General features: G+C 42.3%; 1 protein-coding gene across 1 annotated transcript; it reads left to right on the top strand.

Annotated features, from left to right (window-relative positions):
* The first annotated feature begins 2766 nt into the window (after nucleotides 1-2766).
* HSBP1 (heat shock factor binding protein 1) lies at nucleotides 2767-7346 on the top strand. The gene is made up of 4 exons (XM_039503982.1): nucleotides 2767-2920; nucleotides 4198-4264; nucleotides 4450-4569; nucleotides 5858-7346. The coding sequence occupies exons 1-3, from the start codon at nucleotides 2876-2878 to the stop codon at nucleotides 4566-4568; spliced, it is 231 nt and encodes a 76-aa protein (XP_039359916.1). The 5' UTR covers nucleotides 2767-2875; the 3' UTR covers nucleotide 4569; nucleotides 5858-7346.
* The last annotated feature ends 20445 nt before the right edge of the window (nucleotides 7347-27791 follow it).

Genomic DNA, 27791 nt, shown 5'->3' with positions numbered 1-27791 from the left:
GGAATAGTACACACCAGCTTACCAGTTACACCTTATACCACAGGTCCACTTAACACACAGCACTCAGGTTTGTGTACAATGAAAACATGTAAAAGATTATTTAACAAAGAACAGAGATTCTAGAAGAAGCTAGCAGACACTTGCACACCCTGCATGTAATAGCAGGAATCTCCACACCAACTCAAAATAGGTTGACACTGAGGGGCAGACTTGGGAAACAATTATTAGAACCATGCTTACACAGACTGAGTGACCCAATACCCACTCATACGAGGCAAGGGTCTAGCCTAGAGGCTAGAATAGCAGTCAGGACAATAGCTCAATGGTTTGGAGTGTGAATTCCATTCCCCAACGCACCCAGCTGTATATTCTTTGGACAGAGACCAGTGAATCAGTTAATCTGGATTCACTGGTGTCACTGAATGAAAAAATTGACCAATCATTTCTCTAACCTGCCATTGCTTGGGGCACAGGCAGATGGAAATAGTACATAGTAGGTTAAGTGATGATCAGAATCAAGGGATAAAACAACTTCCCCTAAAACAGCAAAGAGAATTAAGGAGATTGATGGGAAACAAATGGCAATGAAGTTTTACCAGAAGGACATGTAGACGAATAAAAATCACATCAGCATATAACAAGAGGCAGACAAAGAAAAATTAGTAATGTGCAGCGTGTATAAACAGGTGCTTAGCAACCAAAAGATAGGAGTTAATGGGAATTAATTTCTTTTACATTTCTCAGAACTAGAACCGGTCTTTAATTTAAAAGATAGCTAAAAACATTGTTACACATAATGCTTGTGATATTTTAACAACATACTCATCAGAACAGTGTTAATATAAATCTCTGCATAGTAACTATGGGACAAATCAGCGATATGTCATGAATGCAGCACTCCAGCTTGTGGATGAAATGGAAGGTGCCAGCTGAAGATCATTTGTGGATAATGAGACATGTTCTGTACTTGCAGGCTCATAATCAGCACATTTGTTTGCCATAGTTCAGCCTAAATATCAGTGCACAGACAGCTATATACTATCTCACAGTGTAGAATTGGACTTGTCAAAAGAAAACCACAAATGAGTGACAGGGAGTTATGCCTACATCAAGTCGACTATACCTAGTAAATGCTTCCTTTCTACCTTTCAGTCTGAAATCTTATTTTAGGCAGTTTTGTAGCACATATCCTTGTCCCATCACCAAAGACTGTTATAATTAAGAAGTGGTTGGCACGAATTGTGTGTGATCCAATTACTCACAATCACAACATTTTACCTATAGTTTCTTTCCTGTAGACAATATGCCACAAATCCCTAAATATATTTCTTTTAATCATCTAATCATCAGTCCATTTATGTAACGTTTCTGACTTTTATTGCAAATACCTAATGACACTGTTCCTACAGATATCCCCCCTCTGAATCCAGATTACCTGTAAATGTTTACAAATCAGGCTTAACCACTCATTTATGTTCTCCTCCAAAATTAAATGACAAAAGAGGATGGAGGATTACTTCACATAAAATCATTTCTGAGCCTGGAAATATTTTTACTCTCTCCAATTTGTGAAGTTATTTTGTAAGTGCACAAGCAAAACTATTAAATCTCAGTATAAACAAAGCTTTTGTTCTAAACACAAGAACAGACAGACAGATTAGGTTCAAAGCTGAATGCTCTGCAAAAAAGGATTGAAAAGGTAAACCTTCACTTCCCGTGTGGGTTTTTTAACTGCTCTTTACACTAATCAGTTTCAATGCCTGATAATTATACAGTCCACTTCCAACACACCAAAACACAAGGCCTATTATACAAGGTGAAGACCTATTGATTCCTTACATTTCGTATCATGCCTCCAGCAGTGGCCAACACCTGATTCTTAAGAAGTAGGTGCAAAACCCCACATTGTACATAGTCAATTGTATAATGCTGCCTGAAGGTGACAGAGGCTCCTTCCTGACCTCTTCAGGCAACAGGTTTATGCCCTGAAGCCTGAAGTTCAGTTGCTCTGAGCACACTTTACATAACAGCAAGTGTTATCAATAGTCTGAAATCGAAAGCCGCATGCATTTGGGGTGTTATGTTTTGCGTGTCAGGGAAGCAGGCGTGGTGAGAAGAGAAGGGAGCGGGCTCAGAGAGGCAGGCAGAGTGGCTGGGAAAAGAACAGAGCAGCCAAGCTGAGCAACTAGCACAGGCGCTTTGGGGCACGGGCAGGGTATTAAAATTTGCTCAAGAACACAGCCACCTAAGAGAGCATCTGATCCTGGAACGGGATTCAGGGCCTCCCTCCTCCCAACTGCTCCATCCCCTTTTTCCTCTTCCAGTCTCCTTCCCACCCCAGGGCTGAGGAGAGGGGAAGCAGGAGGGGCCTGAGCCCAGGGTGGAGGGGATGCCGGTAAAGTCTGTGTATCTAAAGTGACTGAGCGTGATTGTGCATGAGGTACCAGGGCCCCACGTTTCTTTTCACGGGCCTGGCCCTCCCTCCTTACTGATGTCCTGCTCCCTCCTCCCCGCTCCCCCTTTGCCTCTAGCCTCCTCCTGCTCCCCTTTCCCCGCCCTTAGGGTGACCAGATGCCCCGTTTTTAAAGAGACAGTCCCGTTTTGGGGGGACTTTTTCTTATATAGGCGCCTATTCCGCCCCCCCCCATCCCCGACCCCCGTCCCGTTTTCTCACAGATACACCCTAACTGGTCACCCTAACTTCTCTCCTGCCCCAACACCTCCGGCCGGGCCTCGCCCAGGCTGAACTACATTCCCCACAATGCTCCCTGTCCTCGCGAGAGCGGGCGGAACTCTCGGCGCGGAAGTCCCCGTAGCTTGGAGACGGTGCCGGGGCCTGCCCGTGACTGACTGGACGGAGCCGCCGCCCGCTAGCATGGCCGAGACTGACCCCAAGACCGTGCAGGATCTCACCGCCGTGGTGAGGGGCCCGGGCCGGGGGCAGGCCTGAGGCGGCGCAGCGGGCGGCTCCGGGCTCAGCCTTTACCCCGAGTGGGGCGGTGCCGGGAGTCCTCCTAGCTGCGGCCGGGGATGTTCCCTGCGCAGGCCCGGAGCCCCGAGAGCGGCCCCAGCGCCGGCCTGTGGAGCCCAGGGAGGGCGCGGGCCGGTGGGCGGGGAGCGGGCGCAGGGGAAGCAGTGACGGGGACTAGGGAAGGCGGGGGGGGGGGGAGAGACCCCATTAAATAAGATCACGAGGAGCGACTGTATCATGTTAACCCCTCCGCTCCCCGCCCCCGCTATACTCGGTGTGGAGACCCGGGCGGGGCTGGACAGCTCAGGGGCATTCAGGGAAGACCCATTTCTAAGGCCCCCGGCGTCTCCAGCCTACTTGAGACCCCATCGCTGCGTTACAAAAAGCATCAGCTCGAGAAACCCGGAATAAAACCCGACTCCGCCCTCCGCAGTATGGATCTGGCACCGCCCCTGAGCAGCACGAATCCTCAGGCCTGCCCCGCTGAGAGCCGTGGTAGGGAGCGGTAGTTATCCAAAGGCACACGGGCTTGGTGTCAAATCCAGGATTACAACATAGGCGTTCCCAAGCCATCCCCCTCTACTTCCTGTAGATTGGGGGGGAAGGCTAGATGAGACATTGGTTTGTGTCAGCATTGTCCTGGCTGCTCTTTTGGGGACACTTCAGTGTGATGGTTTCCCCAAACCCAGGTGTTTGGCTGCCCCCCATACACACACCCACACTCTTGTCAGTTTAATTGGTATCACAGGGCTCTTGCTAGTTATCTACCTGCAAGAATAGTTCAGAGCTAGTCATGCAATTTAAAAACTTTTTTTGTGTATAAGATTGTGCTTAATATTTTCAAAATAAATCTCAAACAATTATGTTTTTTTCAGTCTTTCATATCAGATGCAGAATGATTGCGTGACTAAAGCATAATAACTCTTTGTCACTGACTCAGGTTGTAGACCTCAGAAGTTATTCAGCCTCACTTTCTTCATGTGTTTAATGGGGGCTGTTACACGTAGAGGGCTGCTGTAAGGTTTTGTGAGTGGTGGTGCATAAGTGCTGAATTATTTTTGGCATGGAGTTCCCAGAGTAATTTGTTACTTTTAACATTTGATCAATGCTGTCCAAACGTATGGTTTTGTGTGAAACAAGTTGAGCTCCACAGTAACTGCATTATGCTAAAGTATTGTAAAAAAGGGATATTTTGATTAAGTACATAATTTTTTTTGCCCTGTTAGGTACAGACACTGCTTCAACAGATGCAAGACAAATTTCAGACCATGTCTGACCAGATCATTGGAAGAAATATCCTTTCTTCTTGTAAAATGCCTCTGATGGAGGAAAGTATACAAATATTTATGTATATTAAATTCTAAACTTGCAAGCCAGATTTCTAAAGCCATTGTAACAGTGTGTGAAGCTGTGGTCAAGTGATAAACGGCTATTAAAACTGTAAACATTGCAGTTAATTTTCTTTAACTCATACTAACTTGATGACATGAGCTGTCGCATTGATGACCTGGAGAAAAACATTGCAGACCTCATGACGCAAGCAGGAGTGGAAGAATTGGAAGGAGAGAACAAGATGCCTGCTACTCACAAGAGTTAAAGTGAGGGAATTGCTTATTAGCTTTCTGAGTGAACTCCTACTTGAAATGGTAAAAATCCAATGTACTTTAAAGGGGCCAGGATTTTACCCTCTGATTTGTGGGTCAGAGTCTGAAATCCCCATAGAATAATTCTGAAAATGATGTAATGAAAAATTGTATTTTGTCATGCAATGAGCTCTAGGGCATTGGTTTGCTCTCTTTAGCAAAGGATACAGAAAAACTGAAAGCTCCCACCACCCTCTGCAGACAGGCTGTTTTTTTTAAGTGAGAAGTGATGCAGAATATTAGAAGTAAAATAAAAAAAATACAATGTATTAAGAGAGCAAAGTGATGAAACGGCTTCACATGGCTTCTGCTATCGATTCAGCCTGACACCGAACAATTAACGTTTGAACAAACTACAAATGCACCCCTCACAGTCTAATTTCATTGCCTGAAACCTGTCTGCCTCCCTGGCAGTACGACCAGTATGTGTTACACACTTGGAACAGTGGATACTCCAGCTGCTTTTCAAGCAACAGACAAGTAAGGTCTGGCTTCTGGTGCAACAGATAAATAAATTTAGAGAATGACAAAGTCCCCACTAAGAAAATCTCATGACTAATTAAGGGTATTGCAGATCATGATGGACTGTTTGAAGCTACTATGACAATGCTCACCCTATGCGTGGTCTTTAATTAGTGGGATAAGTTTCATGGGCACTGAGATTTCACTGAGTCAGACCCCAAAGTCCATTTTTGTAATTATAGGAGAGCAATTGATTGAACATAGTAAAGTACTAATACCAGTGCAAGATTATAAATTAGCAGTGGTTTCATGGTAACTAGTGAAATGCTTTTGGAATAGTTTCACAACTTCAGGTGTAGATCAAGATAACTTCTCTTTAATGCTGTTATAGGCACTACCTGATTTAAGAGGTTGTTAGTCTCTGCAGAGGAGACATAGTTTAGGCTATGCTTTCATCTTGAATACCAGATGAATTTCTTTTCTCAGGATATTAAGACAAGAAAGTGAAGTGAACATAAGTCTTGATCCGGCAAACTCATACCCCACTTTTACTAAAGTCTGATAGTAGTGGAATTTTACACTTCTATTAGGTCATAGGATATTAGGACATGGAATCCTATAAATGGAGAAGTCTCACTTTTTCCAGTCTACTTACTTTTTTTTTTTAAGAAAGCTTGGATGGAGCTTGACTCTTCTTGAATTCCACAATTATTGTATATCTGCTGAGCATACTTATCTAGTGAAATTCCTATTAATATTAATATTCTGTCTTCCCCAACAGGTTGCCAAGAATTTAAGATGAATGCTGGAATACACTTTTTTACAAATCCACAGGATTACGGAACAGTTTTTTGCAACTAGTGTATGTAAAAGCATTTTATATGGTTATAGAGCTTGCATTCCTAATGTATATTATATAGCTAGATTTAGGTTAGTATATTTTGATTTGTATAGTGTAGTTCACACTTTTTGAATTCTTGTTATAAGGATCAATTGTATTAAACACACACATTTGATGGATCTTAACTAAAACTACTGAATTTGAGTGGATTTTTTTGTGAAGACATTTTTATTTACTATACTTTTCTAATAATTTCATTTTGATGGCTAAAAAATATCTAGTGATTTTTGTCAAATTGAAAAACTACTTGTTATATGGTAACTTAACACTTTTCAGGAGTGAAGCACAAGATTGAAGTTGAGTTATAGTTATATTTAGATAGCGTCAGTCATTGTACCAGTACAAAATGATATTAGTAATGTTTTTAATATACCCAGTAAGATGCTCTTGGATACTTAAGATGTTAAGCATAAAGAATCAATTTTTTACTTATACTCCTAGCATTACTTTACCTACTGTATGTTGCTATGACTAAGAATTGAAATATGACATATGATAGAAACATCCCTCCAGAGGTAAGCAACCACTGTAGCGCAAATAGGTTATTCGTTTAGAAAGCTGAGGTGCTATTAATAAATCCCATGATGAAGGGTTTGTAATAATAGCTAAATCTTGTAATAATATTGCAAGACACTACAATGAAACCCTGCTAGTGTATGTCCATCAACAGTATCAGAGTTGAAAAATATGCATTGAAGTAATGGTCTGTTACAATAAGGCACTGTCTAGGAAATGCTAGGTACCTGGTCTTTGAACACAAGTCATTGGCTTTCTGTATGAAACTAAGTTGCTTAGCTGAGAAGCGGCGTATTCAGGAATCCTGGGAAAGGAGGGGATCCAGTTATCAAGGTTATAAAATCCCGCTACTATGTGAGCAACAAATAGCTAGGAGTTTTCATAATGCCCTGTTTTAGAAACTGTGTGTTCAGTTACTTTTCTCCAATTTTTACCTGGTCCTTAAATTCCATATAGTCAGAGCATTTGGAAATCACAAATGTTTGTCTAAAGAACCTTTCCATACCATTTCACTTCACCATTATGAAGAAAAATGACTCTGATCAATACTAGGATGATACTATATGACTGCTACAATACCATGACTTGTTTGAGAGATTAATCTAAGCAGCCACTAACAGCATAAAGCAGATATCACATTTAATGCTGGTATGAGTGCCTCTAAGTTAACTTCATTGGAATTATGAAGGCAATATGTAGGTCTGTGTCATTTCTCAAAACAGGGAAAATTGTATTGCGTTCATAGTAATGTTAGGGAAAATTGTGATTGTAGGAAATGTATACTGTACCACCAGCCTTACATTTGTTGTACTGTCATTAAATTATCTAATAAAACTTAAATGGTAACTTACAATAGTCGGATCGTATGTAATGTAAAGTACTGTATGTGCGTGCACATGAGCTTTTAACTTGGACATTGTACAGATCACTAAAAGGCCTTGGCAGGGTTATTTCAGCTACATTAAGTGTAATGAACAAATTATCTGATGCACACTTATGGTTAATCTAGATTTAACAGAATATTGAATTTTATTATATGGAAATTATATATCTGTGTGCTTCCAATACTATGGTAAAAGGTCAAGTTAAAATTGGGTGTCATTTTAATTCTCAGATGCTGGTATTTTTGTATGAAGACATTAGCAGTAACCTTTTATAAAAAAAAAATTAGATTTGAATTTCTGTGCAAAAGATTTTGTCAGAGAACTGATATTATAATTTTTCCTTGAAGTGTAAGTCAATTTCCTCATTAAAACATATTTTAGTGGAAAATTTCAGCTTAATGGACAAAGTTATATACTTTGATAAAAAGATTAAACTTAGAAATGCTACCTAACCAGTGTCAATAGATAAATGTTAATCTGGAAAACAGTAATTTAAATTTTATGCAAAGGAATGCCTTTCACTCAGTTACATATCATTTTAAGATCTACATAGACTGTTCATACTAATTGACTTACAATAAAGTTGTTCAAGATATAAATCTAAACTGTGAATCTAACCAAGTAAGATTCCTTTTGTCAAATATAGATAAATATATATTCAAGCTGTATTAATACAGGCACAACAGAACATTTTTAATATGCAGTCTGCTTATCGGTTAAAAGTTGCAATTTCCCACTTCCAAAGAATTAGAATTCTCAGTTAGGTTTTTTTAAACGTGGAATGCATATAAAGTAAAAATACAGGACAGGCCTTTTATAAGGTGTATTAAAACAGATCCATTCTTGCTTTTTCTAGTTGTGGTAGGTGGACCTGCTGGTTGGCAGAAGTCCCTTTCAGCTATAAGTGTAAATTATCCAGGTTCTATTCTGCTTTGATGGCAGAAGAATCAGTTTAGCATTTGGTTTGAGCATAATCTGTCAACTTGAACAGGCACCATTGCTCATTGAAGAAAAGGCTGGGCAGTTCCTCATTTATCTTTTTTGAAACATTTACCCTGAAGTACAATAAATAGGCTCAAACAAAAATATCAAAGCTGCTCTGTTAAGCCCTGGGGCTGCCATTTGATATTTCAGCCTGACAACTTTATAGTAGGAAACAAAAAGATGGCAAAAAGTCCTGTCACTAAAATCTGAGTTATCACTTATTTTATGAAGAGCAAAATAGTTTTGTTTTTACCCTTATTACATTTGCATCCTGTGCTGTGTATTTTCACACTTTTATTCACAAGTTAATTGAGTTACGAATGAAAGTGTATTGTACCCCACACCTTGTCAAGTTTAGTCTATGCCCATACAGCAGGTGTGTTGAACAGTGTGCTTTCCAATCTGTAGTTGCTAAGGCTAGCACAACTCTTTGTTTAGGATGGAGATTGTGCTGTGCTTAGCCTTGTCTCGGATACATCAATATTAGTCTACTGTAGTGTGCTGTTGAGACTCCTTGAGACTATTTGGAAGCTGCAGCTAAGTCTAGAATGTGGCAGCTGCTTATGAAATGGAGCTTGATGTTGGGGGCAGATAACACTGGCACTTTGAACTGTACAAGTTGCCTTTGGGGCTCCCCAGTGGAATTGAAAGTATTTATAGTGACATTTAATCCTTAATTGGGTGGAGTCTGGGTCATCTAGGAGGCTTGCCTTTTCCCTCTTGCCCTCCCATCCTTTGTTAGGTTTGTCTATGTAGATTGTAGACTCTTCAGGGTAAGGACTGTCTCTCAGTACCATAATATATACACATTAAGTTGGGAGGTCTAATAACACTATTGATATAGCTGAGAAATTTGTGACTATGCAGTTATCAATATCTGAATAAATTAAGGTTTCTATTTGTTGCTAATTTAAAAAATCATTTAGTGTACATCTTGAGATGAAATATTTTTAAAGATATGAAGATTTAGGCAGAGATTAGCATTTAAATACAGTTTAATCAATCATCTCTAATGTAGGACTGAAGTATTCTGCATATTTTAATATGAAACACCTGCACATATATTCCTGCTAATGACTACTTTTATCACATCACAAATTACAGGTATGCATTTCTGGTTTGATTTCTCTTTTACAATTCATCAATTAAAGGCAAAAGTGACTGCATACAGTAAGTCTTTCCTGCTAAACTCAAAACCAGCTTCATTTATATCTAATGCATATCACAGTGTGACAGGGGGATGGCTAATACACACTCAGACAGCATTAAATAAAAGCTTGACAAGAAAATTGCCACAGGCAAACAAAAAAATTGCATGCAAACGCCATTACTAGGTTTGGGTCCATGGGGGGCAGAACTTGCAGAAGCGAGAAGTAGATCTCTGTATGAGAACACAAGTGACACAAGCAGTCTATTGATACAATTACAGAACATCCCCCCCAGTAGAGTAACCTTAATGAATGAGCATAGCCCAAAGTAACAGGCAAATCTGGTAACAAACCAAAGTACAGTAATGGTCCATCTGCTTCTGATTGTTCAGAAATAGGTTGTGTAGAGGTGCTATCATTCACAGCCTGTTCTTAAACCCAATTTTTCTCTATACTAAATATGAATTTGCTCGACAAAGTTTTTGCAGTTCTTAGTCACCAATGCAAATTGCTGCTCGTTACCTTATTGTTGTACACCCCGTGTGTGTATAGCCAAGAAAATAGGTTAATGTTGTGACTCCTGTATTGCAAATTGTAGCACATGAGGTCATAATATACATGGTATGTTAGATGACACTTGAAGGTCAAAGTTAAAGATGAGACACAAACCTAGAAAAAGAAGGAAATGCAGAGTTACACCATAGTTGCTTTATGGCCCCATGTGCCTAGTCATTGAGGTTGTGGTGTGCATCTTCAGGATATGGGAGACGCAGGTTCAAGTCCCTCCTCGACTTCAACGAGGTCTCCATCAGTTTCAATGAAAAAGATGCTTTTGTTGAAAAATACCTAATCGGCTCTAGCTGGAAGTGGTCTCTAAAACTTAAGGAAGGAAAAGCTTTATCATTTGGTACACACACAAAAAAAAACCCCACAACCACACCACAACACATTCCTCCCAAAAGTTTGGATCTCAGATTCCACCTCCTGGTAGTCTTTTCATAGCCAGCATATGCTTTTTAGCTTCTACTCTTTGTTCATGAGTCATGTTCTTTGTTTGTGTTTTTCAACACAACACTAAATTCTAATCCAGAAAATTTTTGACAAACAAAAACAAAATCAGAGTTAAGTGAGGGAGCAGGGGGGCTGGAGAGACAAAAACAAAACAGCAAACGTATTGTCTGAGTTAAACAGGAACAACATATTTACAGTCGCCCTTTATTTCTTGGATAGGTAGCAAAATGGAGATGGTCCAAACCCAGTAGTGCTTTGTATTAGATCTACTGTAGATTTTATCTTCATTTCTTTTCCTGTATGCTAGCTTAATTAGAAAAAAAAAATGTGTTGAACTGACCTCATGCATGTCGCATCCTCCTGGAGAGAGACTTGGAAAGTATGAAGTACGCAGCTAAGGATGGCATGTCAGGGCATGCAGTGGACTGAAGATGTGTTATATACCAAGAAGCATGGTTTTTTTAAAAGAACAGCAGCCATCCCAAGTTTAATAATAAAGAGATTAGAGAATAACTTGGCCACTGTTTGGATACTTTAAGACTTGGTTGCAAGTTTACTACATTCATTTTTAATAATCCCCCGCCCCCCCCAAATCCACCTATTGTCCTTATATAACCCACATCACCCTGGCATCTGAGCACCTTACCAGGGCCACACAGGTTTTTGGGGGCAAAAATCTGAAACCAAACGCTAAGGGTGTACAAGCATAGAAGGGAGACCCCAGGGGTTGAACAGTGAGCCTGCCCTGCACTAACTCCACAGTGGTGTCTCCTGTCCCAGAGGGCTGGGCCCAGCACCCCATTTCCCTCTGGGTGTTGCAACCTGGCATACAGGCTCACAGCACAACTCAGGTTTGGCGCGGTGACCCTGTGCACCAGATCACAATGCCATGTGGTTTGGGGGCCCTTTCAAATGGGCAGCCCAGGGCCAACTGCCCTCTTTTCCCCTCCCCTCTGGGCCACCCTTTGCCTTACCATCTTTATAGATTTATCCTCACAACTCCCCTGTGAAGTAAGGAAGTGCTTTTGTTCTCATTTTACATGAGAAACTGAGCTACTTGCCCATCATTACACAGGAAGGCTTTGGAAGAAGAGGGAATTGGAACCAAGGCTCCCAAGTCTGAGGCTAGTGACCTCACTGGGGCATCCTTCCTCTCAGACTGTCATTTGTTTTGTTATTTTCAGTGCAGGGGTATAAGTTATCCAGCCCATAAGAAACTTGGTTTTAAATTAGCATCTTAATGTCTCTGATGTGAAGTATTTGGGATCAAGGCTAAATATGCTGCCCATCCTCTCCCCAAAACAATACTAAACCGCATCACAGGTGCTCATGCTGGTGTTGGGGTGGAATTACACTATTCCATCAGGTATTTTCAGAAGATTATAATTCTCTAGCACACAGTGCCTTCTAGTGGACACTGCATGAAAAACTCTACTCAGATTAACTACTTGGTTACCTTTATAATAGCAGTTCAGATGTTAAGGCTTTAATGGGCCACATGCTGCTTTGAAAATGTGGCTATTGCACTAGGCACTCTGGCTCTGTGTTTACAATTAAGGAAATTAATGAGATAGAAGCTTAGAAAAGGATTTATTTCTTTTAAACCCTGCTGTAGTCAGATGGGACTTGATGCATCCTGTGATTTTTTTTCTGACTAACGTAGTGTTAATGAAATTAGATCAGTAGGGAAACAAAAAACTTGCAGGGATCCCCAAGTCTTAAAAATGATTGAAAGGGTATTTTCTCCTCTGAACATATGTACACAACAGCTTAGATAGGACACATTATGACATTTTGCTAGACTGCTAAAATAGTATGTATGAAACACCAACTTCCTATTGTTTAACATAAAGACGAAAGACAAGAGGCCCACCGCAAGTAGCTTACAATCTAAAACAATCTGACAATGAATGTAGAAAGGGAACTGAAGTAAAGGACATACAAGCGTTCCGAAGAACAGATTTTATTTATATTGCAGTAGCTGCTAGAAGCCCTGAAGGAGATCAGAGACCCATTGTGCTAGATGCTGTGCAAATGCATAGTAAGAGATTGTCTTCTCTGTTTAGACTGTAAGAGCAGGGACTAAGGACAAGAGAGGAAAGAGAGGTAGAGAAATGAAGTGTCTCAATCAAGGTCACAGAGCAATTAAATGAGAGGGCCAGGAACATAATCCAGATCTCAGTTCAATTACTTATCAAATGGACTCCACTACATCTCAGACACGGTATGCAATTAAATACCCTTCTATCTGCCAGATTCATCAGGCAGCAGTTCGTACCTGGAAAATATTGATCAGAGACCAACCCACTCATGTCATGACTCCTACACTTCCCCCCCCCCTTTTTTTTTAAAGGATCAAATCAGAATACCCCCCATGCTATATACTGTAGTCTGCAAAGCACTGCTGCAACATGAATCTCATTTTGAGAGAGTATGCTACTGTGTTATATACATGTATTAGAGCTGGTTGGAAAATTTCTGACAACATTTTTTCATTGGAAATGTTCCACAGGAATGTATAAATTCCAAGAAAACTAAGGACAAAAAACAGGCAAGTTTCGGATGAAAGCTTGCCTGGCTCCCTAGCAGCTTACCTGGCAGTTGCTGGAACTCCCCAGACTGTGGCTGTCCAGCTCCCTGGACTGCCTAACTTCTCAGGTGGCCAACTACCTACCGCCCTGGGCTACCCATGCAGCTGCCTCCCTGGCTGGCTGGCTCCCTGGGCTGCCCACCTGGTGGATGGGTGGGCTAGCCAGCTCCCCAGCTGGAAATGCTAGAAAAATTCGCTTCTGGGTCTTCTGAAATAGAGTTTTTCTGTGGGAAATGTCACATTTGACTTTTTGTTCTGACCCAAAACAAATTCTTTTTTGGAATTGCAAAATTTCCCATAGGATGGAAATCCTGGTTCCTGAACAGCTGTTATTTTATGTTATAAGCATGCAGAGTTATTTTTATTCTGCATATCACTCTATGTAGGTGCCAGATACAACACATCAAGAGTTGGCTGTGGTTGAAGGTTATACTACCACCAAAAGTTGGCAAGACTGATTGTACACAAGAACCAAATTGGAAGCCTTAACTACACTGCCAATAAAATAGTGTCTAAGACGGCTGTGACCACTGTTGCCAGATTGAGAGAGGGAAGCTGCATCAGAGAGATCCAGACAACTGAAGGGCAGGATCCAATTCTTAATCTCTGCATATGCCAGAAAACAAGAAAATTAAATTTGTGCACTTTTTCCAAATCCCTGCTGCTGTAAGCACATACGAGCAGTCTTTTCACATCTTAATCAGCACGATGTTGGAGGAAACCACAGAATTAAACCACTGGCATAGCCACTCCAGATTCTTAAGCATAGGAAGACAGCCAGTCTTCCAGGGAGTTTTACAACACCTAACACTGTTTTATTTATTCACTGGTAGAGGAAGGATTCACTGGTAGAGGAAGCTACAACACAGAACAATCTTGACAAAGGCCATCCTGCCAGGTATAAGGATTTTTGTTAGTGTCTGTAGGGTGACCAGATAGTAACTGTTAAAAATCAGAAGGGGCTGAGGAAGAAGGGCTAGCAGGTGCCTATATAAGACAAATCCCCAAATATCAGGAATGGCCCTATTAAAAAAAAAATCAGGACATCTGGTCACCTTAAGTGTCTAACAATTAATATCACACCTGACAACACCATAGCCTCACTTTTATGACATACTGTGCATTCAAAACAAGGTGCTGAAAAGAGACACTGCCCTAAGCTTCAAGAGACTGTTGGACTGTTTATCAAATGTTGTTAATTGCAAAGTAATGCACACTGGGAAACATAATCCCAACTATACATACAAAATGATAAGGTAACAGTTAATTTATACCACTCAAGAAAGATCTTGGAGTTATTGCAGATAGTTCTCTGAAAACACTTGCTCTGCGTATAGTGGCAGTCAAAAAAGCTAACAGAATGATAGGAACCAGTAGAACAGGGATAGATAATAAGACTGTAAATAAGAGCAGAACATAAGAACGGCCATACTGGGTCAGACCAAAGATCCATCTAGCCCAGTATCCTGTCTACTTACAGTGGCCAGTGCCAGGTGTCCCAGAGGGAGTGAACCTAACAGGTAGTAATCAAGTGATCTCTCTCCTGCCATCCATCTCCACCCTCTGACAAACGTGCTAGGGACACCATACCTTACCCATCCTGGCTAATAGCCATTAATGGATTTAACCTCCATGAATTTATCCAGTTCTCTTTTAAACGCTGTTATAGTCCTAGCCTTCACAACCTCCTCAGGCAAGGAGTTCCACAGGTTGACTGTGCGCTGTGTGAAGAAGAACTTCCTTTTATTTGTTTTAAACCTGCTGCCCATTAATTTCATTTGGTGGCCCCTACTTCTTGTATTATGGGAACAATTCACTTTCTCCACACCACTCATGATTTTATATACCTCTATCATATCCCCCCTTAGTCTCCTCTTTTCCAAGCTGAAAAGCCCTAGCCTCTTTAATCTCACCTCATATGGGACCCGTACCAAACCCCTAATCATTTTAGTTGCCCTTTTCTGAACCTTTTCTAGTGCCAGTATATCTTTTTTGAGATGAGGAGATCACATCTGTATGCAGTATTCAGGATGTGGGCGTACATCCATTTATATAAGGGTAATAATATTTTCTCCATCTTATTCTCTATCCCCTTTTTTATGATTCCTAACATCCTGTTTGCTTTTTTGACCGCCTCTGGACACTGTGTGGATGTCTTCAGAGAACTATCCACAATGACTCCAAGATCTTTTTCCTGATTTGTTATAGCTAAATTAGCCCCCCATCTTAATGTATGTATAGTTGGGATTATTTTTTCCCCCCATGTGCATTACTTTACATTTATCCACATTAAATTTCATTTGCCATTTTGTAGCCCAATCACTTAGTTTTGTGAGATCTTTTTAAAGTTCTTCACAGTCTGCTTTGGTCTTAACTATCTTGAGCAGTTTAGCATCATCTGCTAACTTTGCCACCTCACCTTTTATCCCTTTGTCCAGATCATTTATGAATAAGTTGAATAGGATTGGTCCTAGGACTGACCCTTGGGGAACACCACTAGTTACCCCTCTCCATTCTGAGAATTTACCATTTTTTCCTACCTTTTGTTCCCTGTCTTTTAACTAGTTCTCAGTCCATGAAAGGACCTTCTCTTTTATCCCATAACAACTTAATTTACATACGAGCCTTTGGTGAGGGACCTTGTCAAAGGCTTACTGGAAATCTAAGTACACTATGTCCACCGGATCCCCTTGTCCACATGTTTGTTGACCCCTTCAAAGAACTCTAATAGATTAGTAAAACACAATTTCCCTTTACAGAAACCATGTTGACTTTTGCCCAACAATTTATGTTCTTCTATGTGTCTGACAATTTTATTCTTTACTATTGTTTCAACTAATTTGCCCGGTACTGACATTAGACTTACCGGTCTGTAACTGCCGGGATCACCTCTAGAGCCCTTTTTAAATATCAGCGTTACATTAGCTATCTTCCAGTCATTGGGTACAGAAGCCGATTTAAAGGACAGGTTAAAACCATAGTTAATAGTTCCGCAACTTCACATTTGAGTTCTTTCATAACTCTTGGGTGAATGCCATCTGGTCCCAGTGACTTGTTAATAGTAAGTTTATCAATTAATTCCAAAACCTCCTCTAGTGACACTTCAATCTGTGACAGTTCCTCAGATTTGTCACCTACAAAACCAGCTGAGGTTTGGGAATCTCCCTAACATCCTCAGCCATGAAGACTGAAGCAAAGAATCCATGTAGTTTCTCCGCAATGACTTTATTGTCTTTAAGCGCTCCTTTTGTATCTTAATCACCCAGGGGCCCCACTGGTTGTTTAGCAGGCTTCCTGCTTCTGATGTACTTAAAAAACATTTTGTTATTACCTTTGGAGTTTTTGGCTAGCCGTTCTTCAAACTCCTCTTTGGCTTTTCTTATTACACTCTTGCACTTAATTTGGCGGTGTTTATGCTCCTTTCTATTTACCTCACTAGAATTTGACTTCCACTTTTTAAAAGATGCCTTTTTATCACTCACTGCTTCTTTTACATGGTTGTTAAGCCACGGTGGCTCTTTTTTAGTTCTTTTATTGTGTTTCTTAATTTGGGGTATACATTTAAGTTGGGCCTCTATTATGGTGTCTTTAAAAAGCATCCATGCAGTTTGCAGGGATTTCACTTTAGTCACTGTACCTTTTAATTTCTGTTTAACCAACCCTCTCATTTTTGCATAGTTCCCCCTTTTGAAATTAAATGCCACAGTGATGTTAAATGTTATTATAATATGGTCACTATTTCCAAGAGGTCCGGTTAGTTACCTCTTGGACCAGCTCCTGCGCGCCACTCAGGACTAAATCGAGAGTTGCCTCTCCCCTTATGGGTTCCCGTACCAGCTGCTCCAAGAAGCAGTCATTTAAAGTATCGAGAAATTTTGTCTCTGCATTTCATCCTGGGGTGACATGTTCCCAGTCAATATGGGGATAATTGAAATCCTCCCACTATTATTGAGTTCTTAATTTTGATAGCCTCTCTAATTTCCCTTAGCATTTCATCATCACTATCACTGTCCTGGGCAAATGGTCGATAATAGATCCCTAATGTTATATTCTCATTAGAGCATGAAATTACTATCCATAGAGATTTTACTTCATTTGATTCTACATTTTCTTTCAGATATAGTGCCACTCTCCCCCCCCACCCCCCGCACAACCTGTTCTGTCCTTCCAATATATTTTGTACCCTGGAATGATTGTGTCCCATTGATTGTCCTCAGTCCACCAGGTTTCTGCCTGCATTGTCTCCTGCAGCTATCTAGTTAACGAAAGGGTTTTGTTTAAAATCAAGACTTTTGAACGTAGTTTAGTTTGCAGGTTTTAAAGAACAGCAAGTGAACCTTGCCCCCTTCCCACTCCCCTTCCAAGCTCCTTTGCAAAACTCCGTTAGCAGCCCCTGTTCGCAAATATCATAACGCTTCTATATAAATCCATGGTACGTACGCTTATACCTTGAATACAGCATGCAGTTCTGGTCACCTTATCTAAAAAAAACTACAGAGAAGGGCAATAAAAATTAGGGGTAGGAAACAGCTTCCATCTGAGGAGAGATTGAAAAGACTTGGACTGTTCAGGTTGGAAAAGAGATGATTAAGGGGAGATATGATAGAGGGCTATAAAATCATGAAAGGTGTGGAGAAAAAATGAAAAAAGAAGTGTTATTTACCCCTTCACATAACATAAGAACCAGGGGGTCACCTAATGAAATTAATAGGCAGGATCTTTAAAGCGAACGTAAAGAAGTACTTCACACAAAGCACAGTCAGCCTGTGAGATGTGAAGGCCAAAAGTATAAGTGGGTTCATAAAAGAATTAGATAAGTTCATGGAGGATAGGTCCAATGGCTATTGCCAGGAAGGTCAGGGATGCAACCTCATCCTCTGGGAGTCCCTAAACTTCTGACTGCCAGAAGCTGGGATTGGATGACAAGGGGGATGGAGCACTTGATAAATTGCCCTGTCTGGTTCACTCCCTCTGAAGCATCTGGCGCTAGCCACTGTTGGAAGACAAGATATTAGGCTAGATCAGAGGTGGGCAAACTACAGCCCGCAGGCCACATCTGGCCTACGGGACCCTCCTGCCTGGCCCCTGAGCTCCTGGCCCAGGAGGCTAGCCCCCGGCCCCTCCCCTGCTGTTCCCCCTCCCCAGCAGCCTCAGCTCACTGCGCTGCCGCCGACACAATGCTCTGAGTAGTGGGGCTGCGAGCTCCTGGGGCAGCAGGGCTGCAGAGCCACGGCCTGGCCCGGGCTCTGTGCTGCGCAGTGGCGTGGCTGGCTCAGCCGGGTGGCGTGGCTGTAGCACTGCCAGCCACAGGTGCTGCAGGCAGCAAGGTAAAGGGGGGAGCGGGGGGATTGGATAGGTGCAGGGGTCCCAGGGGGCAGTCAGGGGCATGGGTTTGGGGGCGGTCAGGGAAAAGGGGTGGTTGGATGGGGCAGGGGTCCGGCGGGGTGGGGGAGACAGGAATGAGAGGAGTGGTTGGACGGGGTGGCGGGGGCAGTCAGGGGTGGGGTTCCAGGGGTGGTCAGAGGACAGGGAACAGGAGGGGTTGGATGGGGCAGGAGTCCCCGGGGGGTGGGGGCGGCGTCAGGAGGCGAGAAGCATGGGGGGCGGAGGCCGGGCCACACCTGGCTGTTTGAGGAGGCACAGCCTCCCCTCACCGGCCCTCCATACAATTTCCGATACCTGATACAGCCCTCAGGCCAAAAAGTTTGCCAGCTCCTGGGGTAGATGGACCACTGGTCTAACCTAGTATGGGCATTCTTATGTTAGACTGGCTTATATTGTCAGAACTGCTTTTCATGGAGTTAGCTGACAGCTACAGAAAAGCACTTCTGCATGTGCACAATTCAGTTTGATAACAGAGAAAACCTGGTTGAAATTCACCCTCTGCCCCAAGCACTTTTCAAAGAAACAGGGCACAGAGTTAGACTGGGAACCAGTGTGTGTGTGGGTGGGGAACCATAGGATACAGAGAGCTAAATGAATATAGACGATAGGAAGAACCAAGAGTCCACTTCAGATTGATCCTTCAGGGTATGCTCACTTGTTCTTAGTAATGGTCTGCATCTAGAGTCACAGAAGAAGGCAAATAAATATCCAGGGTTTATGGCCAGCATACTTGGGAGGGAAAGGGCTGTGGGTGCATGCTCGCACATTGAATTCCTTCTTGCACCTACTGAGACGCTTTCCGATTGTCACTCCTTTATAACAATAATTGACTACCAGAGTTAGGAAACAGGACTGTTCACATGCTTAAAGTTAAGCACATGTACAAGTGTTTGTGCAATCAGTGCCTCAATCATGCTATGCTATACGTAAAAAACCCACCTTGAAACAGATATAGTACCAGATAAAGCATATGCTATACTGAGGGGGAAAACAGAACAAAACACCTTATCTTTCTCCTGAGCAATGCCAAAGCTCCTGCTACATGACAGACCAAACCCATTAGCAGTCAGGCCCGGGCTGCATAAAAAAAACAAAACAAAAAACCTCCACATTATTAATGGGACTTAAAATGGGACTATTGGTGACAAATAAAGCAGACTTTTACTATAATGGACAACAGTGGGATCTCCAACAAGTCAGGCAAAAAATTGAATCAGCTTCTTATCAGAGGGTTACAAATGTATCATTTTAATAAGTTTGATGTCCATACTAGGCAAGTGGACACCAGCGCATCTTAAGAGACAATTAACCATTGAGTAGGCTTTTCATCATGTCAAGATTCACTGCAAATGTGTCTCTGCCAAATTGATAGTTTTATTCCTTACAGAAGAGGGCTGAAGCGTCTTGCTCTTGCCTTACTAGGAGCCTAAAGCCTCCCATATTTAACATGTCATTTTAATAAAAAAAATAATAATTTCAGAACCAGATCTGTAGGCAAGTGCTACTCAAGTCTTTGAGCTCAGCAGGGATGGTAGCAAGCAGGATAATTAGAGCACCTTTGATAATCTCATTTTAAGTGCTTTTAATTTTATTGCGCGTACAAGATCTTCATGTTGACTATGTATGCCTGCCTAAAGTCATTTGCCAGAATCATTTCTGAATTAAAAATTAAGAGTATAATTTAAGATTTAATACATTATACACAGAGTTTCAGTAGTGGGAGTCTTGGGTTCTTATTATATAGACATATGGAGCGCCAAACAAGTTACTTAACCATCATTACGTTATTATTATTGTTTGTATTAAAGCCGTGGCTGGAAGCCTCAGTCAGGATCAGGATACCGTTGTTTCATGCTAGAGCTGAGCACATAATTGATTTCCAAACTAGAAAATAAATTTAAAAAACAATTCAGTTAATTACAAACTGAAACTGACTGTTTTTTTGTCTCAAAATCATCCAGATCAAAAGGGTGCGTGTTTGTTTAGAAAATGCTCCTTTGAAACATTTCAATTTTTGCAAAACAAATCATTTCAACATTTTATAAATGTGTGTGTTCAAGATTTTCTTGGCCTAAGCTACTTGCCGAATTCTCCCCAAATAGCTTTGTGCCCCCCCAAAATGCATTTTTGGCAAATTTACCATTTGTTTAAAAATGTTTCCCAGCTCTGTTCTCTACACTGTACAAACACATGGTGAGAGACAGTGCCTACCATAAACGGCTCATTCTCATAGAATTGTAAGTCTGGAAGGGACCTTGAGAGAGCATCCAGCATCCTGTGGCAGAACCAAGTAAACCTGGACTGTCCCTGACAGGTGTTTGATCAGCCTGTTCTTAACAACCTCCAGTGATGACAATTCCATAGCCTCCTTAACATATTTGAAGATTGTTGTCAGGTTCCCTCAGTCTTCTTTGCTCAAGTCTAAACATGCCCAGTTTTTTAACCTTTCCTCGTAGATCAGTTTTTTAAACCTTTTATCGTTTTTGTTACTCTCCTCTGGACTCTCCAATTTGTCTACATCTTCCCTAAAAAGTGGTGCCCAGAACTGGATACAGTACTCCAGCTGAGGCCTCACCAGTTCCAAACAGAGTGAGAGAGTTACCGCCCATGTCTTATATACAACACTCCCAGACTGATATTATACCCCAGAATGGTATTTGCCCTTTTCACAACTACATCACATCGTTGACTCATTCAGTTTGTGATCCACTATATCCCCAGATCCTTTTCAGAAGTACTACCACCTAGCCAGTTACTCCCCAGCTTGTAGTTGTCAATTTGATTTTTCCTTCTTAAACATAGCGCTTTGCACTTGTCCTCATTAACAGTCTAAACAGACATGATGGACAAAGATTAGGAAGGGAAACAGAGGCAAGAGAAGCACCTTGCCCAAGATAACAGGATAGGTTAGCATCAGAGCTGAGATTAGACCCCCAAGTGTCTTGACTCCCAGCCCAGTTTCCTATTCCCTAAAGCAAGTCAGATCACATTGGTAATGTTTTCATGGTAGCTTTTCTTGGTGTAAGACATTATGCAAGTTGCAGGACAACCATGAATGTGACCCATTACATTTTCATTGCTTTGCAGAGAAGTCAAAATCTTTCACAGGCTTTTCTTCATTGTTCCCATTTAATACCTCCTCCTAGTTCTCCCTCACATTGGTTTCTTACTAAGGCATAGGCAAGACTGGAGGCAAATGATTAAGTTCAGATCTATGCTACAAAGTGTTGTCTGCCTAGCTCTGTTGGTTAGGGGTGCAGAAACACTACACCCACTAGTGACATAGCTATGTGACAACTCCCAGTGTAGAGACAGCTATGTCAACAGCAAAATGTAGATGAGGCCTAGTTCTAGATTGTTATACCCACTTGGAGAGGGGTGGCACACCTCTCAGGAGCTCCCCTGGGTGGCATGTGTGTGCCTGGCCTCTCTCTCCCTGTAGCCCTCCTTGGCCTCAGGTCCCTAATTAGTCTCAGTCTTCAAATGGTCTCAGCCCTGGTATCGAATCATACACCAGGGTGCCCTCCATGGAGTCAATGTCCTTGCCCTCTCTTTTTGGCCCCAGAGCTCCTGCTGGGCCACTAATGGAGTTCCGCTCCCCTTCTGCGGTGAATCAAAGTCCTGGTCACTTCCCCAGTGGTCAGTTGAGGGGACCCAGGGCCAACCACTACTTCAGGGCCCAGCCCAGGAACTCTATAGATATTTGCCATGTCTCTTTATGTATGCTGCATCACTGCTATGATCGCCTGGGCTACTTCCCCACAGCCCCAGCATATTCTTCATCCTTACCTAAGGGCCTTGTCCTGGTTGAATCCCAGCAGCCAGCCAGGAACTTCTTCTCGCTCCCCACAGTCTCTGCCAGCACTGCTTTGTTGGAGGGCCTGTAGTTCCTTCCCTCAGTTAGGCACACCTCCAACTCCAACAAGGAACTGAACTTATTCTGACCCTGCAGCTCTTTTTATACTAGCCTGCTGGGCCCTGATTGGCTGCCTCCCCTGAAGCCTCTCTAGGCTGCTTGGAGGACCCTACTCTACTGCCAGAGGGTCTCAAAGAGTCTGGTACACTCTGTCACACCACTAATTAAAGTTGCCTGAAATTTAGAACACTTTGGGGGAAGGGACAGTCTCTTAGAGCATGTCTACACTTAGAGAATTAGATTGACCCAGTTATGTCACTCAAGGGTGTTAAAAATCCACACCCCTGAGTGATGTAGTTAAGCCAACTCAAGTCCCAATATCGACTTTGTTAGGTCAATAGAAGAATTCTTCCATCGATCTAGCTATTGCCTCTCAGGGAGGAGGATTTACTACAGAGACAGGAGAACCCCTTCCTCTCTACAGGAAGTATCTGCACTGAAGCAATACAGTGGTGCCGCTGTTACTTTTTAAGCGTAGATATAGCCTCACTCTTTGTTTGGGCCCTGTACAATTTCAATTACAGCCTCTGAATGCTACCGAAATAATAGGAAATGTATAATTTGACAAATTTAGCCTCCTCCATCTTGGGGAATACCTGGAACCAGATTGCAGTTTCCTTAACATTTTCTGTCATTATCTTGCTTTCAAATGCTTTAATTGATGGGATGGTTACAAATACTCAGAATTAGAGCTGTGATTAGTTGTGACTGGTTGGCTAAGTTCCAGGACAGCGTTTCTTCTCCTTGATTAGATGACAGCACAAGCGATTCTGATGCAAGTTTAAGATTTAGTTTCCACAAATTATTGCACTTTGCTTCTGTAGCTCAATTACTCAAACGTTCATGGAAAGAAAACACGAAAGGGGCATGAGCATGGATGCAGCAAATTCATTTCAATGTGCAACTGGTTCTGCAATAGCCAGAGCCTTCTGGAGCAGGTCTCGTGCCTCTGTGATCCATGTGAAAAGAATGGGGGAGGAGGAATAAAGGCAACCAAGGTCCCTTTGTGTCCCCCTTTATTCTGGGTCCAGCTCCTGGTCTAAGTAAGAGCAGCCACATGAGGATGATTCAACTTATACTGGACTGCCTATAGCCTGAAGGATCTGTTCGAGAACAATAATGAGAATACAGCAATACCCCGATCACATCCCTTAGGCCAGAATTTCTGCAAGCTTTATGGGGGTGCTGTCATGTGCTGTAATGAGGCTGGAACAATGCAGATTCCCACACACTGCCTCTACACATTTATTTACTGCCCATTCCAGTCCCATTGCAGCAAACACTGTTTTTCCTCCCACCCCACCAAGCGTTGAACAAATTGTCACTTCCCGCAGCACACAAAATTAAAAACAAAGGTTTATTGAAACTGAGGCCTATTTAAAACCAGGTTGGCATTTCATTCCATAATTTATCTTAAAAACTATGAAATTGCTCCACTGATGGCAGCTAACCAGTTAAAATGGGCATTGTTACATTAACAAAGCAGCATCAGGCTCTTCCAGCATGGCTCGGTTTAAAGTTCGGTTGTAAAACCAATTCACATGCTATCCCCGGGGCCATCATTTCAAATGCTAACACACTGCACTGACACTACATTAGCCGGTAGGACCAAGCAAATACTCCTGGTAAAGATTAGAATTCAACGTCCACTTCTGTCCTGTCTGCTGCCCAAGTAACTTTATCTCGATGGGTTTTGCTGTAAATTTTCTCCAGTCGAACCCCCCAATTTACACACCTGGCAAGAATTATTACTTAACATTAGTATGTTCACACTCTAGGTATGCGTGGAGCATTACAGAGAGATTAAAGACACTGTTCCTACTCCCCTGGAGATAACTGAGCTCTTTGAAATCAGTGGGAGTTTTTCAAATGGGACTTAGGCCCTGATTCAGAAAAGCCCTTGAGCTTGTGCTTAAGGGCCCTCTGAAGCTAAGGAAAGACTCCTTTTGACTTTGATGGGCTTTGGATAGTATCCTAAGAGATGAACAGCCTCTTATGATTAAACTTGTCCCTTAATGAAGAAGTCTGCATGTAAACACATCAAATGGCCAGTTAGACATATAATGTGCCCGTTGCTCAGATATACACTTGCACGCACAAATGAAGACTTGCTCCCGCAAATGCTTATTCATACAGATAGCCTATAGACATAGGTGACTCATTCAGGCTAATGCTATTGAAATAAGCTGGCCTGATTGCAGCTGTATATTCCCATGGAAATAAAAGGGGCTACTCATTTGAGGATTTGCAATATCAGGACCTATGAGCACAAGGGTGTGCACATTTTTGTTCACAGAGTTCTGGAAAATCCAGGCAAGAAAGTTTAAACGATTCACCAATGTTGCACAGCACATCAAGTGCAAAGCCAGGTTTAGAATTTGGGATGCGTCCATACTGTAGTAACGGGGTGATTTGCAGCTTTCGCTGACATAACTGAGCTAGCTTTAAACTAGCTAGTTTGGGTCCCAGAGCAGTGAAGTTGCGGCAGCACAAACTTCAGCACAGGCTGCTCAGAATCATGGGGTAATTACACCCAGGACTAGCCCATGCTGAAGCATGCCTGGGACTTCACTACTCTGGGACGCTAGCTAGACATACCCTTATACATTTCTGGCGGCTAGTCCCAAGGTCAGTCCACTAGACAGGTCACCTTCAACATTTCCATTTGAACGTAGCAACTGCAGAGTTGTCACCATATCACTCAGGTTGCTCTTATATGTTCTGCACAGATAATCATAGAAGATTAGGGCTGGAGGAGACCTCAGGAGGTCATCTAGTCCAAACCCCTGCTCAAAGCAGGACCACCCCCAACTAAATCATGACTCATTCACCATTCTCCACTTCCATTAGAAGAAGCAGAAGATTGAAATCACACCACCACCACGTTAGTCAAAACTTCTGCAGTCACCAGTAAGTTACACTGCTAAAAAGAGTACTTGTTTGGCCTGATCTACACATAGATTTTGTACCAATATAACTGTGAGCTAGGGTGTGATTTTTCACTGCTATACTTACACCAGTACAACCCCTTAGTGGGGATGCAGTTACACTGGTATAGCCATGCCTGGTCAAAGATCTTCAGTGGTGTGCTGGTGGTTACCTAGTACTGCAACAGCCCTGTTCGTTCTATTGTAGGACAGGCTTTTGGCTGGGATGCTGTCTTTTGCTAGAAAGATCAAAACACCCCAGATCCATTTAGCCGAGTAGTCTTGTTGAAGAACTAGGAACAGCCATTTCCAGCCTGGCTTCCTCTACAGAAATTGATTCAAGCAGAATATTCCAAACGGCATTCAAAAGTGGAAGTCTGATGCGTGACTGTCTCACTACACAGTACAGGCCATATTCCCATCTGACTTACACCAGTGCAAAAAAAGGAGCAATGTTATCAGTGGAAACCCAGGGTAAGTTGAAGGAGAATCAGGCCCTACGTAGCTAGATATACTTCTCTATTAAATACATTGACATGAATAGCCTGATCCTGTCATTTGCAGTTCCTTGCTATCATTCTAGCTGCCCAACCACTTGGCCTGCTCCCCTCAATCTGAGAACAGCCATGACTGCTGACTCACTGAGCTGCTGCTGCATGCCAAGGGGGTTGCTTCTGTTTTCACTGGAGTTGAATGAAGATTCTTGGGATAGGGAGGACAAAGGAAGTTGGCCCAAGGGATTGTGGGATACATTTGGGACTCCCAGAATTCGAGTCGGGGGCTGCATCTACACTGAAAACAATAAGGCTTGAAACCTGGGCCAGAGCTTGACCTGGGCTTGGACCCTCCAGCCCCGCAGAGTCCTAGGAACCAAGGTCCAAGCCCAAATCTGAGATATTTGTGTGTAGATGGAAGGGGGTGGGGATCTGGGCCCAAGCCTGTGTCTAAGCCTAGGCTTCCATGGCAGTGTAGATATAACCTTAGGGCCACTCACCAGGAAATACACCGTGGGTTTGAGAGAGGGGATACTTCACACTTCACTGCAATCCCACTTCAAGTTGGGCAGTTTTAGCATTTTTCTGTGGAGCTTTATTTATCTGTCGGTGTCCTGGTGTTTGGGGGTTTTAGTCTTTGAGAATCCAAACCTCTCCTTAGGTTTTGAAGTGTTTTCAGATGAACTCCTTCAGCCACGAATCTCCCAGTGACACTTTGCATGGTTTTTCCACACCAGTGGCTTTCTAATAGCAGGAGAGAGGAAAGAAGTGCTCCATAAAATAGCCTTAAACAAGGAGGCTCGGTGATAATTAAAGTGGGACCAGAGATGAGGGAACACTGGGTAAAACCTGCTGGAACATCTCTTTGGGGTATTTCAAACAGCTTTCTGAAATAACATTGCTGTCTCTTTCTGGAGCTTATTATACATTTGCTGCACATTAAGCAAAGGCTAAATTAATTGGAAGAACAAAGGTAATTTGTTGAGGGTTAGAATGAGGCCACTGATGCTCATTTCCCTCATTGGAGAAAAACATTTTTCTTGAATTGATCTTTACTGAAGACCTATCCTGGATTTGGCATTAATGGGGAAAAGGACATGAGATTAGAACCTGCCTCTGTCTGCCCCCACCAAATCATGCATAGATGTTACGTCCTCCCCCCTTCCCCTGTTCTGCCATCCATCAAGCCTGGTGACAAGATAAAGCAGCAATTGAAGAGTCTCTTTCCTGCCTCCTCTCACCATCTGGCAGTAGACTGCTTTGATAAGAGCTGCCAAATTCACTACGTGAGCATTAATCATCAGCACCACGATGGGTCTGCGTGAGACCCGTACCAACGTTCAGCCTGTCAAATAGATCATCTCCCTCTTGCTTGTTCTCCATAAGTGGCTGGAAATTTGTAAACACTTTATTAAAACAGAACAGAATATCATCCGTCAGCACATCCTGAAGATGGACTTTGAGTCCTGGGGTTTGCATTAGTAAATACGGCACTTGTCAACAATGGGTTATTGCTCAGCACAAAATAGCCAAGCTTTATCCTTTTACCCTTTGCAAAATCACTTACTGTTTTTTATTAGGTCGTTGACAAATGGCAGAGTCAAATAGCTCTGCATAGCCCCAGCATCCCAAGGCAAAAGAGGTGCCTGTTGAACCGTTTGCCCTTCTGGGCAAATTATTATTAAGTGTATTACCGTGTCTCCAGCTGAGATCAGGGCCCCAATGTGCAAGGTGCTGTACACACACATACAAAGTGAGGCAGGCCCAGCCTGCACAGGGACTGTTGCACCAGTTTAACTTAAGGTGTGATTCCAAATCAATTGAATCCAACTGAAGAAAGTGCAATATAGACTGATTTCTCTTTAATAGTGGCTTATTCTGATTTCACCTAAACTGATTCCTAATCTACTCAAACCAAGTGCAAGCAAGTTGTTTTTAAACCATCATAAGCATGCCTGT

Source organism: Mauremys reevesii, linkage group 16, assembly GCF_016161935.1.
Source record: "Mauremys reevesii isolate NIE-2019 linkage group 16, ASM1616193v1, whole genome shotgun sequence".
Classification (NCBI taxonomy): domain Eukaryota; kingdom Metazoa; phylum Chordata; order Testudines; family Geoemydidae; genus Mauremys; species Mauremys reevesii.
The sequence above is the reverse complement of the archived record's forward strand: the minus strand, read 5'-3'. Positions and strand labels throughout refer to the sequence as shown.

Bases quoted from the DNA above. Each gene is read 5' to 3' on its own strand.
- HSBP1 (XM_039503982.1), top strand. From the start codon at position 2,876: ATGGCCGAGACTGACCCCAAGACCGTGCAGGATCTCACCGCCGTG. The intron at 2,921-4,197 runs GTGAGGGGCCCG...TTGCCCTGTTAG, and splicing joins TGCAGGATCTCACCGCCGTG to GTACAGACACTGCTTCAACA. The intron at 4,265-4,449 runs ATATCCTTTCTT...ACTCATACTAAC, and splicing joins TGACCAGATCATTGGAAGAA to TTGATGACATGAGCTGTCGC.